This window comes from Nematolebias whitei, chromosome 10 (genome assembly GCF_014905685.2).
Source record: "Nematolebias whitei isolate Nwh7 chromosome 10, NemWhi1, whole genome shotgun sequence".
NCBI lineage: Eukaryota > Metazoa > Chordata > Actinopteri > Cyprinodontiformes > Rivulidae > Nematolebias > Nematolebias whitei.
Genome location: NC_056507.1, coordinates 5,444,713 through 5,459,639, shown reverse-complemented (window position 1 = coordinate 5,459,639; position 14,927 = coordinate 5,444,713). Strand labels below are relative to the sequence as shown.

The window sequence follows — 14,927 nt, the reverse complement described above, 5'->3', positions numbered from 1 at the left end:
GGCTCGGCAGGCTGCTGCAAGAAATGACCATTGCTCGGGGAGGAGTTCTGTCGGCATTCAGGCCGTCCTGCTGCCCAAGAGGACAAAAGGTTTGCAGGGTCTCAGTGGATGGATCGGCATCTGCAGCCAGTTCAGTTCGTCAGTCAGTGATGATTGGTTCTGCATCACCACAGATGACCATCAAAAGGAGTGCAGAAGAGAGAAGACCATTCCTGCTAACACACGGGCATAACCCCTGGCGTCATGGAGTGGGGAGCCATCAGGTTTGACCTCAGGTTCCCTCTGGTAGTGATTCAGGGAACCCTGACAGCACAGCCTTGCGTCCTCATGTCTTACCCCTCCCCCTAAAACACTCCCCTGTCCTCCACACACAACACGTTCATGTCGAGGTCCTCCCATGTTCAGCCAGGTCTTTGTTCGGTCCGTTGTGGTGAAGAGGGAGCTGAGCTGTAAGGAGAAGCTCTCTGCTTACCAGTCGGTCTATGTTCCTACCCTCACCGATGGCCATGAACTCTGGGTAGTGACTGAAAGAATGAGATCGTGGATACAGGAGCTTGAAATGAGTTTCCTCTGCAGGGTAGCTGGACTCTCCCTTAGAGACAGGACGAGAAGTTCAGTTATCAGGAGAGACTCGGAGTAGAACTACTGCTCCTCCTCATCGAGAGGAGCCAGTTGAGGTGGTTCAAGCATCTGGTAAGGATGCTCCCTGGGCGCCTCCCTAGGGAGATGCTTCGAGCATGTCCGACTGGAAGGAGACCCCGGGGAGGACCCAGGGCGCGCTGGAGAGACTACGTCTCTCGGTTGGTCTGGGAACACCTTGGAGTCCCCCAAGAAAAACTGGAAGAGGTGGCTGTGGAAAGAGATGTCTGGACCTCCCTGCTCAAGATGTTGCCCCGAGACCTGACTTCAGAACGAGCAGAAGATGACGGATGGATGGATTTTTGTAGGATGACAGTATCAGAATCAGACTGATCCCACTGTTACAGGGTCACTTAAAGTCCTTTTGAAATACAATCAAATTTGCTTAAACTTCTTACCAAATAAACTAAACATTACATCATCTAAATGCACCTCAGCATTTCCACTATTGTGCCACCATCAGCCCCGACCCCCCCGGTTGGAAGTAATCTTTTGTGACGCCACTGATTCCAGCGCTACAAATCACACAACCCCGTCCACCTCAGCTCCACTCAGACCGCCGGTGACTTCTCAACAACTGCTGCACGTCTGCCACAGGTAAGTCCTCTCTGCCTCCTCTTCCACCTCCATCCTTTTGGACGTGGCGCTGATGTAAAACTCTGGCTGTGAGACTCTGGTGCTGTTTTTATGTGGTTGTTTGAACAAATCAGAGGCCTTGAAACGTTTCACTTGTGTTTAAAGCAACATTTTAATCGTTCCGAAAGTAAACGAGCTCCTCAAGATGGTCATCAGGTACGGAACATCAAAGGACTGATTCACCAAACTGACACGTGAAGCATCTCATTAAAAAAATATGATGAAGAGCTTGTTTAAAGAGAAACGTCTAATAAACGAGTAAACTTTTGTTGCGTGATCTGCACAGACGCCGTCTAAGATTGACGTAAACCTTATTTTACACATCTGAATATTAACGCTCAGACTGAACAGAGTGACGGACAGCTGCTGTAAAGCTGCTCATAATTAAACCAAAAGGGCCGTCAGCCTCCTGATAAACCATCCAGATAAGGCAAGTGTCAAAAATAGCACAGGGAAAGTGCTCCGAGTGCTGAGAGGGTGGAATGAAGGGGATTAATATGGAGCACAGAGCGCCGATTGTTCTTTTATTGACTGGGAATCACAACTGTGCTGCTCTCTTTTCCACAGAGGCTGGTTTCAGAGCATGGCTGTAGTCGTAAGTATTAACATTTTTACTGCTTTCAAAATGTGTTGAGTTCTAATCGGTGCTTATAATTGACCCAGGCCTCCTGTAGCAGGTCATGCTAAACACACCCTCCTCCTTTTTAACCCCGCCTCCTCCACAAACACCTCCCTGCTACAGTTTCAGCTTCAGCTCATTTCCCAAGGCTAAAGTTCTTTGTCACGGAGGCCGTCAGCCGCTACAGCAGCTGCTAATCTCTCATCGGCCACAAGCAGCCCTTCTTCTGTTTACAGACTTTTCTAGACTCGTGAAGGAGATTAACCGACACTGAGGCCCATTGATCGTGTTCCTCTTAACGAGCATGCGTCCTGCGGATTAACGCTCGCACAGCCACGTCATGTGATCAAATGATGCTGGCGCAGAAACACGTTCAGCTTTCATCCGAAGTCTTGCTCAACTTGTGCTTTTCTGTAAACAGGACAAAGACATCAGAGCGTTTAGTTTTTGTGAAACCGTTGAGGCGTTTCATCAAACGACTGCCACGACCATCCATCATCTTCACCCGCTTCTAACTTTTCGGGTCACGGGGGTCACTGGTGTCCATGCCCAGCTATCACTGTGCGAGAGGCGGAGGACGCCCTGGACAGGTCTCCAGTCCATCACAGGGACACATAGAGACAAACATTCACTCTCTCACCTATAGAGTTACCAATCATCAGTGGTGGGATGTAGCGAAGTACAAGTACTTCGTTACTGTACTTAAGTACATTTTTAATGTATCTGTCATTTACTTAAGTAGAGTTAAACGTGGGTACTTTCTACATTTTACATTAAGTACTGTATGTACTTTCTACTACACTACATTTCTATAATATGTTGCACGTTACAGTTTTTTATTTGTTCGTTAGTTTGAAAGTAACGAGTGGTGAGAGGAGAGTTGGTCCAGTGAATCACTGCAAAGTGGGCAGGTAACGTTAGACCCGCCTTCAAGAAGAGCTGGACCAATGACGTATATTCTAGTATATGCATCGTTGAGCTGGGAGCACCCGCAGCCCCACTAACACACCTAGAATGGATTCCACTGCAGAGAGTCAGCCAGAAGATACGCACCACCCATGGTCTTATTGAAAGATTATTGAAAGATTATTGAAAGATTATTGAAAGATCATTGAAAGATTATTGAAAGACTGTTCAGTGCAGCAGGACAGATTCTCTCCCAGAAGAACCAGACTGGACTCAAAAAACTTTGAAAACCAACTTCTTCTGAACTTGAACAAGAAATTCTTGCTGCAATATTAAAATGTGTCGGTTCATGGATGTTAGGAGACGAGAGATGGTGTCAGGAAGTTAAACTATTGTTCAATATTGACCCATTACAAGGTTTAGACAGTGTTTTAACTGGAGTTGATGACAAACTGGAGTTGAAATGATCCGATGTTCCTTTGTCAGGTCTAATGCTCCTTTTTTTTAAACGAACAACTTTTACTTAAATGTGTTTACTGCAGTTAAAATGACACACTGATTTTACTTTGTGTTAAATAAAAACTTTCAAAGGTTATAATCATTCCTCTTTCTTATTTTGCTTAATGTCATTTAACTCTGCAGGTCATCCCTGAAATTCTGACACAGTCCAAGTGTGCACGGTGTCACAGAGTAAACACAATAAAAACATGTTTTATCTGCAGCATCGTTTAGTAAAATTACACAACACTATTAATGTATTGCAGAAAATATACACACAGTAGGAATACTTAATGATATTGCATTAGGTGATACATTCTGCATGTACTTTTATTTTTAATACTTTTAAGTATTTTTAAAAGCAAGTACTTATTTACTTAAAGAAAAACGTTAATGCAGTACTTCTACTTTTACTAGAATACAGTTTTGTCTGTTTATTCGTACTTTTGCTTAAGTACAGAGTTTGAGTACTTTCTCCACCACTGCTAATCAGTCTAACATGCATGTTTTTGGTATGTGGGAGGAAACAGGAGTACTCAGAGAAAACCCACGCATGCACGGAGAGAACATGCAAACTCCACCCAGAAGGGCTCCCAGACTGGGATTTAAACCGGCAACCTGCTCGCTGAGAGGCAGCAGCTCTACAAACTGCACCACCGTTCTGCTCACTGAAAGTCTTGTTAAAAAAATATATTTTGGCTGCTCCATTCAGGGGTTGCTACAGCGAGCAAACTCGCATTGTTGTGATTGTTTTATGCTGGATGTCCTTCCTGACCCAACATGGGCTCGAACCCGCAACCTCAGGAACACAAAACCATGGCATCGTCCACCGAGCTACAGAAATTCACTGACCAATAATCCCCATGATTCAACAAGTGATAACTAACGGGAAAAAAAACTTGTTAGTTGTTTGTCACTCGTTCTTCTGGTGTTCTGAAGGATTTTTGTGTCAAACATCATTGAATTTCACTGATCTGGAACTTTTATTGTCCCTATGAGTTGTGCTTTGTGTTCGTTTTAAAAAATGAAATGCTGACGAGTCGTTTTATCGCCTTCGTTCATTTCAGAGTGGAACTTACCGAATGGTGTCGGAGGAGGAGCAGGCTCTCCGGGCCAAGCTGGAGCGTCTCACTGTCAAGGACCACGGACCAGTGTTCGGACCCTGTGCCAGTCTACCAGACCACACCAGGCAGAAGGTAGTCACATCTGCAGCCACATCTGTTTTCTCACAAAAAAAAAAAGATTAACCTATTAATATAGGCCTCCTGTATTTTGCAGAGGGGGGAATAAACGGACACTTATGAGAGCCTCACAAGTCAGAAAATAAAAATAAAACCGCCAAGGCTGTAACTTGGATGAGATTACAAGGTTAATCCAAGCAGGACCAAGACCAACGTGGATTGTTGTGGTCTTAAAACATCATCACTCTCAAGGTTTCATAGTGGTTCATGCAAACTCAACATTTATTTATGTAAATAACTTCTTTAAACACTCTTTATTACTAATAAGGGTATCTAACTGCAAAATGAAACATAACAGAAGAAATATTTGAGGAAAATGAAGAACTTATTAATACGACTGCAGGTTTCCTTGTGGTTCCTAAAGTTTCCAAAAGCAGAACGGGAGGCGGAGCTTTCAGTTATCAGATTAATAGGAAGAACTCAATTAACAGTTGTGAGTTTTACATCACATCACTTTTGCATCAGGTTCTGTTTTGCATCTTTTGCTCCGCTGTTACTGCAGACATCAAAGACTTTAGTGTAAAGGATCAGATTCTTCTGAGGAAATAACTGTGAAATGGGAAAATGATGGCAATGGAAACTTGACAAACTTGTGTTTGCACAAACCACGAAAGAATAGAGTTGTTGCTGGAGTTGTTTTAAAACACCAGTCCACTTTGCTGTTGGTCCTGCTGACGAGACATTAGTTTGCTTGTCCAGTCCAAATTTATCTCTATTCGACTATAAGCTCCAAATATCTAAAAAAATAATCTTTACTCAAAGGGATAGTCTGTTCATTTCTGAAATATATATATAAAATGAGTGCTCGTTCGTGCAGCTGCCAGTCTAGCTTGGAAAAAGACTTCTTCCCTTTTCTCCATACTCGATGCTCTCTGAGTGATGTCATGGCTGACAAGGTGCTAAATATTAAAAAAATGACAAGACCACCTTTTAACCGTGTGGTTTGTCTCCAACCGAAGGCCAAGGACGAGCTGAACGAGACAGACGAGAAGCGCGTGGCTGCAGTGAAGGAGCTGCGAGCGATGATCAAAGAAAAGGCAGACGGAGGAGATGATCTGGCCAAAGGAGTGCAGGACACCTTTGGGGAGAAACCCGACGGAATGCTGGTCCGCTTCATTCGCGCCAGGAAGTACGACGTGGTCCGAGCCTTCGAGCTCATAAAGGGTAAGCTCAGATGACGAGCTGAAGGAATTTGGATTTACCGACAGCATTTGTCTTCCTCTGTAACATAAAACATGATAATTCTACACCATATACCGTATTTTCCGCCGTACACGTCGCATCAGTCCAAATATGTCTAATGAAGTGGAAACGTTCATAAATACGTTGCATCTATTATGCGTCACTGCTGGCAACCTGGAAATGTGGGCTGATGTGCCAAAAATTGATTGGCTGCCAAATGGCGGCCGTGGGAGCGTGCACGGGAGGACTTGAACAAGATTAACACACATTTGTTTGTTCAGAATTATAGAAAAGGTGTGTCTCAGTTGAACGTTTTCTTAATGAATGCACTTTAACGGTGTAGGGTTTCTGGGGTCTGGTCCTGCGTTTGTCCCTCATGTTTACCAGTCCCTCCTCAGCATTTCTCCTCCTGTGATCTGTCGCACCTGTGTCTAATCCTAATCACCGCAGGCGTCTGTCATTTCACCTCGTCAGCGTCTGTATATATTCAGCCCCTTGGTGTCTTGTCAGTGTCTCTGGATTGTTCTTGTCCCGTCCAACAAGGCTGTCTCCCTTCGTGTCCTCCTCCTCTGAGTAAGTCCGCTGCCACGTCTTGTTTTGTTTATTTAATTAATAAACGGTTTTTACTTATTTACTGGAGCCTCATTCCCTTCCTGCGCGTGAGCTCGAGCACGCTGCAGTCAGATCATGTTAAACGGTCAAATCCGCTGCATTTTTCAAAAGCCGATTCGCGGCTGCAGGAGCGTGCACGGCAGGACTCGCTGTGCATTTCTTGAAAATTTAACAAGATAAGCACTTAAACACAAGCATTTGTTTGCTCGACATTATAGCAAAGGGTCAAATCGGCTTCATTTCGTCAGGGCGGTGCAGTGAAATGAAGCCGATTTGACGGTTGCTCCAGGCGAGCTGGACGAAGGTGGCAGACTATGGCAAGCTGATTGTGCCATTAATAGTCACTTTTTACCTATTGCATGACACAACGCCATCTAGCGGCTGAAAATGGTAGTGTTCAATATTTTCAATCAGAATTAATAAAACCGTTCATATCTCAGCCAAAAATTGGTTTATAAAAATGGGAAAAAACATAAATAAGTCGCAGGGCATGAAAACTATGCAAAAAAACACGACTTATACGTAAAAAAAAAATATGGTAACCATAAAGACTTCAAATGTAATCTGGATCCATATGATTGAACTGTGGTTCGGTTGGACCTGGAAGATGTTTTTAGTCTGTGGAGAACAACAGGAAAACTCACAACTTGTGTTTTAATTTGCGCAGCTTGTTTTCATCCAAAGCTCTAACAGCCGATCCTGTGGTGCCTCTCTTCAGGATACGTGCGTTTCAGGAAGGATTACCCCGAGCTGTTTGAAAACCTGACCCCCGAGGCTGTGCGCAGCACCATCGAGGCTGGTTACCCCGGCATCCTGCACAGCAGAGACAAACACGGCCGCGTGGTTCTGCTCTTCAACATTGAGAACTGGGACTATGAAGAGATCACCTTCGACGAGGTACGTTCAGTTTGAAACGGGAGGTATTGGCCTTTTTGAGGAAGGTTTAATGTCATGGTGGTGATGAAAGGGCTCTCGTCGTGTGCGTTCAGATCTTGCGTGCTTATTGTGTGATCCTGGAGAAGCTGCTGGAGAACGAGGAGACTCAGATCAACGGATTCTGCATCATTGAGAATTTCAAAGGCTTCACGATGCAGCAGGCTTCAGGAATCAAACCCACCGAGCTCAAGAAGATGGTGGACATGCTGCAGGTGGGAAGTAGTTCATAACCTCGTGCTGAAGCTGAGAGGAATAAAACCCCGTCTCACGTACCTACTAGACTTTCTGATGATTATACCACTGTGTGTTGTTTGTCATCCCCCAGGATTCGTTTCCTGCCCGCTTCAAAGCCGTGCACTTCATCCACCAGCCCTGGTACTTCACCACCACCTACAACGTGGTCAAACCCCTCATGAAGAGCAAACTGCTAGAGCGAGTGAGTCAGATTTACTTCATTTAAAATAATGTCAAACTACAGAAACCGCATTTCCTGTGCAAATGCAGCGTGAATGCTTATTGCAGGAGAGCTTTCTGAAAAACAGCTGAAATTAGCTAAAAAAGCTGAAATGGAAGAACAAACCTAAATTACCATAAGAAAGCAGAAAAACACACATATTTGCTGAATTAGGTTTCAATAAGCAGAAATGAGCACAAAAATTAGGAAATGAGCAAAAACAATTGCTGAAAAGTAGCTGAAACTGCAGAAAAAAGCTTAAACTAAAAGAAGCAGAAAGAGCTAAAAAAATGTGGAATTAGCCAAAAAACTAAAATTAGCATAAAACCGCTAAATAGTAGCTGGAATAGCAGAAGGCTTAAACTAGCAGAAATAAGCCGAAAGGAGCATGACAAGCTGAAGAAAATACTGGAATAGCAGAAGGCTTAAACTAGCAGAAATAAGCCGAAAGGAGCATGACAAGCTGAAGAAAATACAGAAGTTAATTAGGCTGGAAGTAGCAGAAATTACCACTGAACACATGAATTTATTTGAAACGGCTGAAATTAGCTAAAATGCTAAAAAAAGGTAGCTGAAAAGGTAGAAAAAAACTTAAAGTAGCAGAAGAAATCAGACAGAACATGTTTTGTCCAGTCTGGCTTAAAGAAGCAGAAATGAATGCAAAAAAGTGGAAATTATCTGAAAAAAGCTGAAATTAGTAAAAAAAAAAAAAAAAAACTTGCTGAAAAGTAGCTAAAAGAGCAGAAAGAAGCTTAAATTACCAGAAGGAGGGGAGAAAGAACATTTTTGCTGATTTAGACTGAAAATAGTTGAAGTGAGTGGAAAAAAAAAAAGTGGAATTAGTCAAAAAAGCTAAAATTAGCATAAAAACAACTACCTGTAAATTTATAATTGAAATAACAGAAAAAGCTGAAACTTGCATATATAAGCCGAAAGGAGCAGAAAGACGTTAGAAGCACAAAAATGTTGTAGTTAGCAGAAATTTGAAAGGAGCACAAAGTAGTTGGAAAAACAGCTGAAAAATAGCTATAAAAAAGTTTAAATGTGCAGAAGGAAGCTGAAAGAAGCTGAAGCAGAACAAAAAGTGAAAGGAGCAGTAAAAGGTTGTAAACAGAGCTAAAGATTTGAAGGATGTAAAATGAGCTCAATTCATTTTCTATGAGGAAAAAATGGCAGAAAAGGCTAAATATTTCAAAAAGCTAAAGTTGCACCAATAAGTCACAGCAGGATTGTCCTGAATGAGCTGAACATTTTGATTTATGACTTGTTAAAATGGCACAAATTGTGGAACGAGAAAGACGCTGAAGAACGTACAGAAGAAAAACGGATCACAATATTGATCATCAATATTGTGAGAGCTTCATAAACATTCACACAACAAGGAGGACGATGGTTTCAGACCTTATGGAAGTACTTTGGTGCCAGAAACGGGGTTCAAATGCAGATACATAAAATGTTTCAGCAGTGACAAAAAGAGAAACAAAAACTGCTTTATAACATTTTTTGGGTCCAAACTGCGTAAAGGACTCTGTGGTTAATAAGAACTATTAGTCTCATTATAAGTCGTCATGAGGACCTTTATCTTCTCATTCGGTTGTACGACACTTGGCCAGTGATCAGCCGCGTCCCTTTCTGTACGAGCGCGACATTCACCACCAACAATGAAGGACTCTTTGTTCGAGCTGCATCGTGGGTCTTACTTTTTGAAGGAGAGCGCTGAGTGCATCCAACATTTGGAAGTAGTTTTAAGAACCAAGAGTCAAACAACGGTCTACTTTGTGCTGCATGCGCTCAATGAAGAGTGCGTCACGCAACAGTTAAGCAGCTTCTATTTTAACTATAAAAAAATCAGTTTTAATAGATGATGGGAATCATTCCGTTTTCTTGGCCAGTCAGTGTACTCCTGTGGAACAATCATTTTCCTTTACATCCCTCAAGACTCCATTTTGAGCTCTGACACACACGTGTGGTTGCAACATTTTGAAAACGGTGATGTCATAGCCACACCTCGACTCCAGTCTTCGGCACGAGGGCGTCCTCTTTTTGTTGTGTGTACGTTTCCCGCTCATTCAGGCTTCCTGCTGGTGGTGTATAGTCATGGAGCATTACAGAGCCACATACTGGCATGGTTACTACAATGTTTTATTATTTTTATACTCTATTTTCTCCATTGCACATGTGAGCACACACGTAGAGCCGAGGGCTGCAAGCTAAGGCACCTGAGAGCAGCTGAGGGGTTAAAGACGTTGCTCAAGGGCACGCAGTTGGGAAAATGAGGGTGGATGCTGGAGTGGGTGCTTCACCTTCACCCGTTTTGGGTATTTTTCTACGCGTCTTCGTGTGGATGCAAACATCTCTAGAAACAGTGCTGTATTTATAAGGATATTTTTAGAAACGGCAAATAAAAGGTTGTTTTGGAAAAATTGTGTTTTCGTATGGACAAGACCTGAAGAAGAAGCTACAAAGACTCCATAAACAGTTAAAATGACTACAAATTGTCAATGTTCAGTGTCAAAATAATTAAAATAATAAAAATAAAAACCACTTTGAGTGTAGCCACCTGCAATCTAAAAGCACTACTGAGGATTACAAACAAGATGTTCAAAATGAAACAATTACAGAAGTGAACGGATCAAGCTTCCAAGGAAACGCTCGTAAAAGTAGGCACGTTAAAGTTAATTACTGTGATTTTTAATTTACACTTCCAGAAAACTGTTCTTGAATTAAACAAGAAGCTTCAACTAGTTTGTGTTGGATGAAACGGTTGGATGTAAGTTTAAAGTTGCTGCTGGTTTAATAGACAAAACACCAACTACTTGTCTTTGTGCTTTAGGTGTTTGTTCATGGAGACGAGCTGGAAAATTACTACAAGGAGTTCGACCCTGAGATCCTTCCAGCTGAATTTGATGGAAAAGGTTCGAAGTACGACGGCAAGGCCACAGCGGCCAAGCTGTTTGACTAAACGCCCTTCGTCCCAGTCTCAACGACTCGGAGCCATTAAATGTTAAAAACCTTGTAGACTGTGGAGAATCAAAGCCCAATCTAGCTGAAGTTGTAGAAATGAAAGTTAGAAATAAAAACCAAAACGTGAGAATGTTGTCGAGAGATCCTAAAAAGCCCAATCATACAGGAGTAAACCGTCTGCGTCTTTAGGTAATTTCACCTGTAAAACAAATTGGACTATAAATGGTAAACCGCTGAGTTTGTAAAATAATAAAGCTCTTCTGTTCTAATTGCCTGACAATTATCCATCCATCCATTATCTTGACCTGCTTCTTCCTTTTCGCCAATGATCATTTAATCACTCTTTTTGTTGGGTTTATTATTTCTGCACATCAGAACAGTGTAAACCAGAAAGAAAGCAACACTGTGCTCGTTCTACGCGAGCAGACATGCACATCGACGGACTCTTGCAGCTGTTTTTCCACCGAGCCGTCATCCCAAGAAATTGAGAGGTTCCTGAAAAGTCGCCAACACCAAGATGTTTCCAAAACGCACGGTGACATAACTGTAACAAGAAATGTGCATGACTGAACGTACGGACTGTGGTGGTTTAGGAATTTTAAAGCAGAGTTCAAGATTGTGCAAGTTGTTTTACGCATCGGATTAGCGGAAACCGGCGACTGACCTGGAGGTAGAACTTAATCTGAAAACTCGTTCTTAAAATACAGAGGGTTCATAAAGTATTTACTGTCACGTCTGGGCCTTCGACAGAGTACCAAGAACCCGATGGTCACTTTGACCGAGCCTACGTGGGGATGGGACTCGGTTCCAGGACGACCAGAACTGCAGGCCCCCTCTGACCTGGGCTTTTTGACTTTCTGTCCTCACTGCAAAACCCACTTGGGCCTCTCACACTGAGGAACAGGTCCAATGAAATGAAGACCCAACTTGTTTGGCCTCAAATCTTAACGTTTTGTCAGGAGAAAACCAGGCGACACTTGTCACCTGTTCAAATCCAGTCCAACAGTAGCACTGGGAGACTGGTCAGTGAGCGAAGGCTGAACGACCTAAAACACACAGAGAAATCAGGTCCCGAGTGGCTTTGCAGGGGTTCCCAACCCTGGTCCTTGAGGAACACCATCCTGCATGTTTTAGTTGTTTCTCTGCTCCAACACACCTGATTTTAATTAATGGGTAATTGACAGGCTTCTGCAGAACATGAGGAAGTAATTAAACCACTAAATCAGGTGTGTTGGAGCAGCGAAACGACTAAAACATGAAGGATGGTGTTCCTCAAGGACCAGTGTTGGGAACCACTGGCTTAGAGACAACTCTGAATGTCCTCGAGTGGACCAGTCAGAGCCCTGACCTGAACCCTAATGAACATCTGGGCAGACTGGAAAATGGCTCCACCAACAGTACCCAACCCACCGGACTGAGCTGCGAGGATTTGTACAAAAAGAATGGCAGAAAGTTCCCCAGCAAACAAAACTCGATGCATCAAACGCTGAGAACCTCCAGGCTGGAACTGCTGCCCAAGTTGCTCCAAGTCAGTTCTAAATAAGGGTCTTAAAAACTTGTGGAAATGTGATATTTCAGGTTCCGAGTTGACGAAAATTGTGTTTTCTCTTTGCCGTTGTGCAATTCTGATCTAATCAAAACGATGATTTAAATCATTATCAGGTCTCTCTTGTAAATGAGTCCTCGAGGCTCAATGGGATTTACCTGTCTAAATAAAGGTTGAATGATAAAAAAACAAAAAGACTGTAGCTGCAGGCTGCAACATAAAACTTCAAAAAGTGAAGTGGGTCTGGATATTTTCTGAACACAGTTATTATAAGTTCAACAGAACTTCATTTTTAAAGATATTTTGTGCCACTCTCCTGTGTTAAAGTGTTTTATTGACTCTGCCAGGCCCCAGTATTCTCACACCCCATCCTGTTTTATGTCCCTCTACTGGAAGTACACAGCGCCAGAATACTTCTGCGAGTATTTCATGTTTTAGAGCGCTCTTTGAAAATATATAGTTGCAATATTATCACATAGTTTTACCCACTGTGCAACTTTGTGCACCAATAAAAACGTCAAAACTGTACAATAAACAATATGTAAATACAAATTCTCGTTTTATTGATCAAACAAATTCAAGCAGAAACATTTGAACAGAAAACAAAGAGACTGAACGAAAACCTTTTCTTTATGGCTTAGCTCAGCAAACTATTTTGCTCCGATTATAAATTTTACATTCTGATGCATGTGAAAGAGAAAAATAAACTCCGGTAAGGTGCAGGAAAAAACTAACAATCAGTACCGTACTTCCCGGACTATAAGGCGCACCGGATTATAAGGCACATTAAGCGAAACTAAAACATTTTGACAGATTTTTGAGCGCCGTGCACCACATGAAATCAGTTTGAGGTCAGTAAGCACAACCAGAATTAATACATAAGGCACACCGGATTATAAGGCGCACTGTTGATTTTTGAGAAAATTAAAGGATTTTAAGTGCGCCCTATAGTCTGAAAAATACAGTACATGTACAGATTGGAGTGGTATGGATGTTGCAGGATGTATTTCACTTTTTCAAGGTTTAACAAAATGATCAATAAGAGTTACATAAATAAAATATCGCTTCAGACTGATTTTGTCTGTTATGCTTACATTGTCCAGCAGAATTGTATTATTTATTTTTTACAATAGATTAAATAATTTAGCAGTAAAACAGTGTTCCTAACAAAAACAGGCAATGCTCAGAAAACAATTTTAGTATCTATATATATATATAGAAAATAAAATTTCAGCATTTAAAAAGTCTCTGAGTGTTTATTCTCATTGAATGTTGCAGTTTAATAACAACAACTTTGTTTAACCATGGAATATATAAAAAAAAAGTAGCATAAAAAATCCTTAATTTTACTATTTTACTCTTGCCTTCAACTTTCAATAATTAAATAAATGCCAAACATATATCTGTGCCCCATTTGTACTCCATTTAAATTAGTATTTTTTGCAAACTGTATGTAGAACGGCTACAGCACATTCAGTGCAACAATAAAAACCCGTGTAAACAGCAACATTTAGAAATTCAAGGCACTCGACTTCGCACAACTTACAGCGATGAACTTGAAAGAGACACGTTTGTTCAATGGTTTTAAGGCACGAAGGAGCAGATTTTAAAATGGTACAAAGTTATAAAGAGCAGTGCAATGTCTGCATTATCATGTTAAAATTATTGGAATAAAGTGCTGATACAGTTTTATTTATACTTTACTCTCTTAAAACAAACAAAAAAATTATCACTATACAGGATAAAAAAAAATTCAAATATGAAAGTGAAGTAAAAATAAAAATAAATTAAGAGTTATGAAAACAATTATCTGTATAAATTTTAAAAAACAAGACATGTGGCTACCCATGAATGTAGTTCAAATGAAAAACCTGGACCTGTTCTCCATATTTCAATATTAAAAATAAATTTCAGATGTTATGAATACAAATTGCAGTCTTACCTGCAGTAGACAACTCGTTGAACAAACTCAGTTTGGAGAAATAAAGTTGATTTCTGACCAGACTCATGAGCTAACAGCAGAGTCGTTTGAGTCGGGCCAAAGCTAAAGTGGACTCCTGTCGTCTTTAAACAACTTTAATCACTCTACTTTCATAGATGCTCATAGGAACTCTGTTTTATAAACCTTTACACTGCACCAATTTTGCATTGCAATGTTTTTTCAGCAGATTTACGATGATGCTCCTGCTGGAGGTGCCCCCAGAAGTGCTGAAGCTTAGGCCTGTCACGATAACAAATTTTACTGGGCGATTAATTGTCTCAGAAATTATTGCGATAAACGATAATATTGTTAGAAATTTGACAATAATTAGTAATTACTGTAAAATTTAAGAAGAAATGTTGACTTGTTTTGCGTGTAGTACCGTTATTGACCACTGGATGGCAGTATGAGACTGTTTGAACCGAAGGATGGATAGTGAGGGAGCGAGCAGCGAGTCTCTTTAAGAAAAATGGAAGGGAGGCCCCTTGACGTGACATGGGCTGTGTCTCTTTCCTTTTTTCGGTTCTCAAAATGGCGGACGCTCGGTGTGGTTTGAGCTCTTTAGCATTTTTCACACAAAGCTTTTAATTAAAAAAAAAAAATCAGTAAACAAGTTCTCAGTTCTTTTTTTGCAGAGGAAAACAACTTTTTAGACGTAGGCACGGGTTTCAACTGTGAATTTTAAGCTTCGACAAGACGGAAGTCCCCCCCCC

The 14,927-nt window shown here is 41.5% G+C and overlaps 1 protein-coding gene across 1 annotated transcript; it reads left to right on the top strand.

Moving 5' to 3' along the window:
* The first annotated feature begins 1,194 nt into the window (after window positions 1-1,194).
* Window positions 1,195-11,069, top strand: rlbp1b (retinaldehyde binding protein 1b). Its single transcript, XM_037682544.1, has 8 exons — window positions 1,195-1,236; window positions 1,843-1,870; window positions 4,366-4,494; window positions 5,499-5,703; window positions 7,052-7,230; window positions 7,323-7,481; window positions 7,595-7,705; window positions 10,557-11,069. Exons 2-8 carry the CDS (start codon window positions 1,859-1,861, stop codon window positions 10,683-10,685), a joined length of 924 nt encoding a protein of 307 aa, XP_037538472.1. The 5' UTR covers window positions 1,195-1,236; window positions 1,843-1,858; the 3' UTR covers window positions 10,686-11,069.
* The last annotated feature ends 3,858 nt before the right edge of the window (window positions 11,070-14,927 follow it).

Excerpts from the sequence above, each read along its gene's own strand:
- rlbp1b (XM_037682544.1), top strand. Across the intron at positions 4,495-5,498 it reads CAGACCACACCAGGCAGAAG|GCCAAGGACGAGCTGAACGA; the intron begins GTAGTCACATCT and ends CTCCAACCGAAG. Across the intron at positions 5,704-7,051 it reads AGCCTTCGAGCTCATAAAGG|GATACGTGCGTTTCAGGAAG; the intron begins GTAAGCTCAGAT and ends GCCTCTCTTCAG.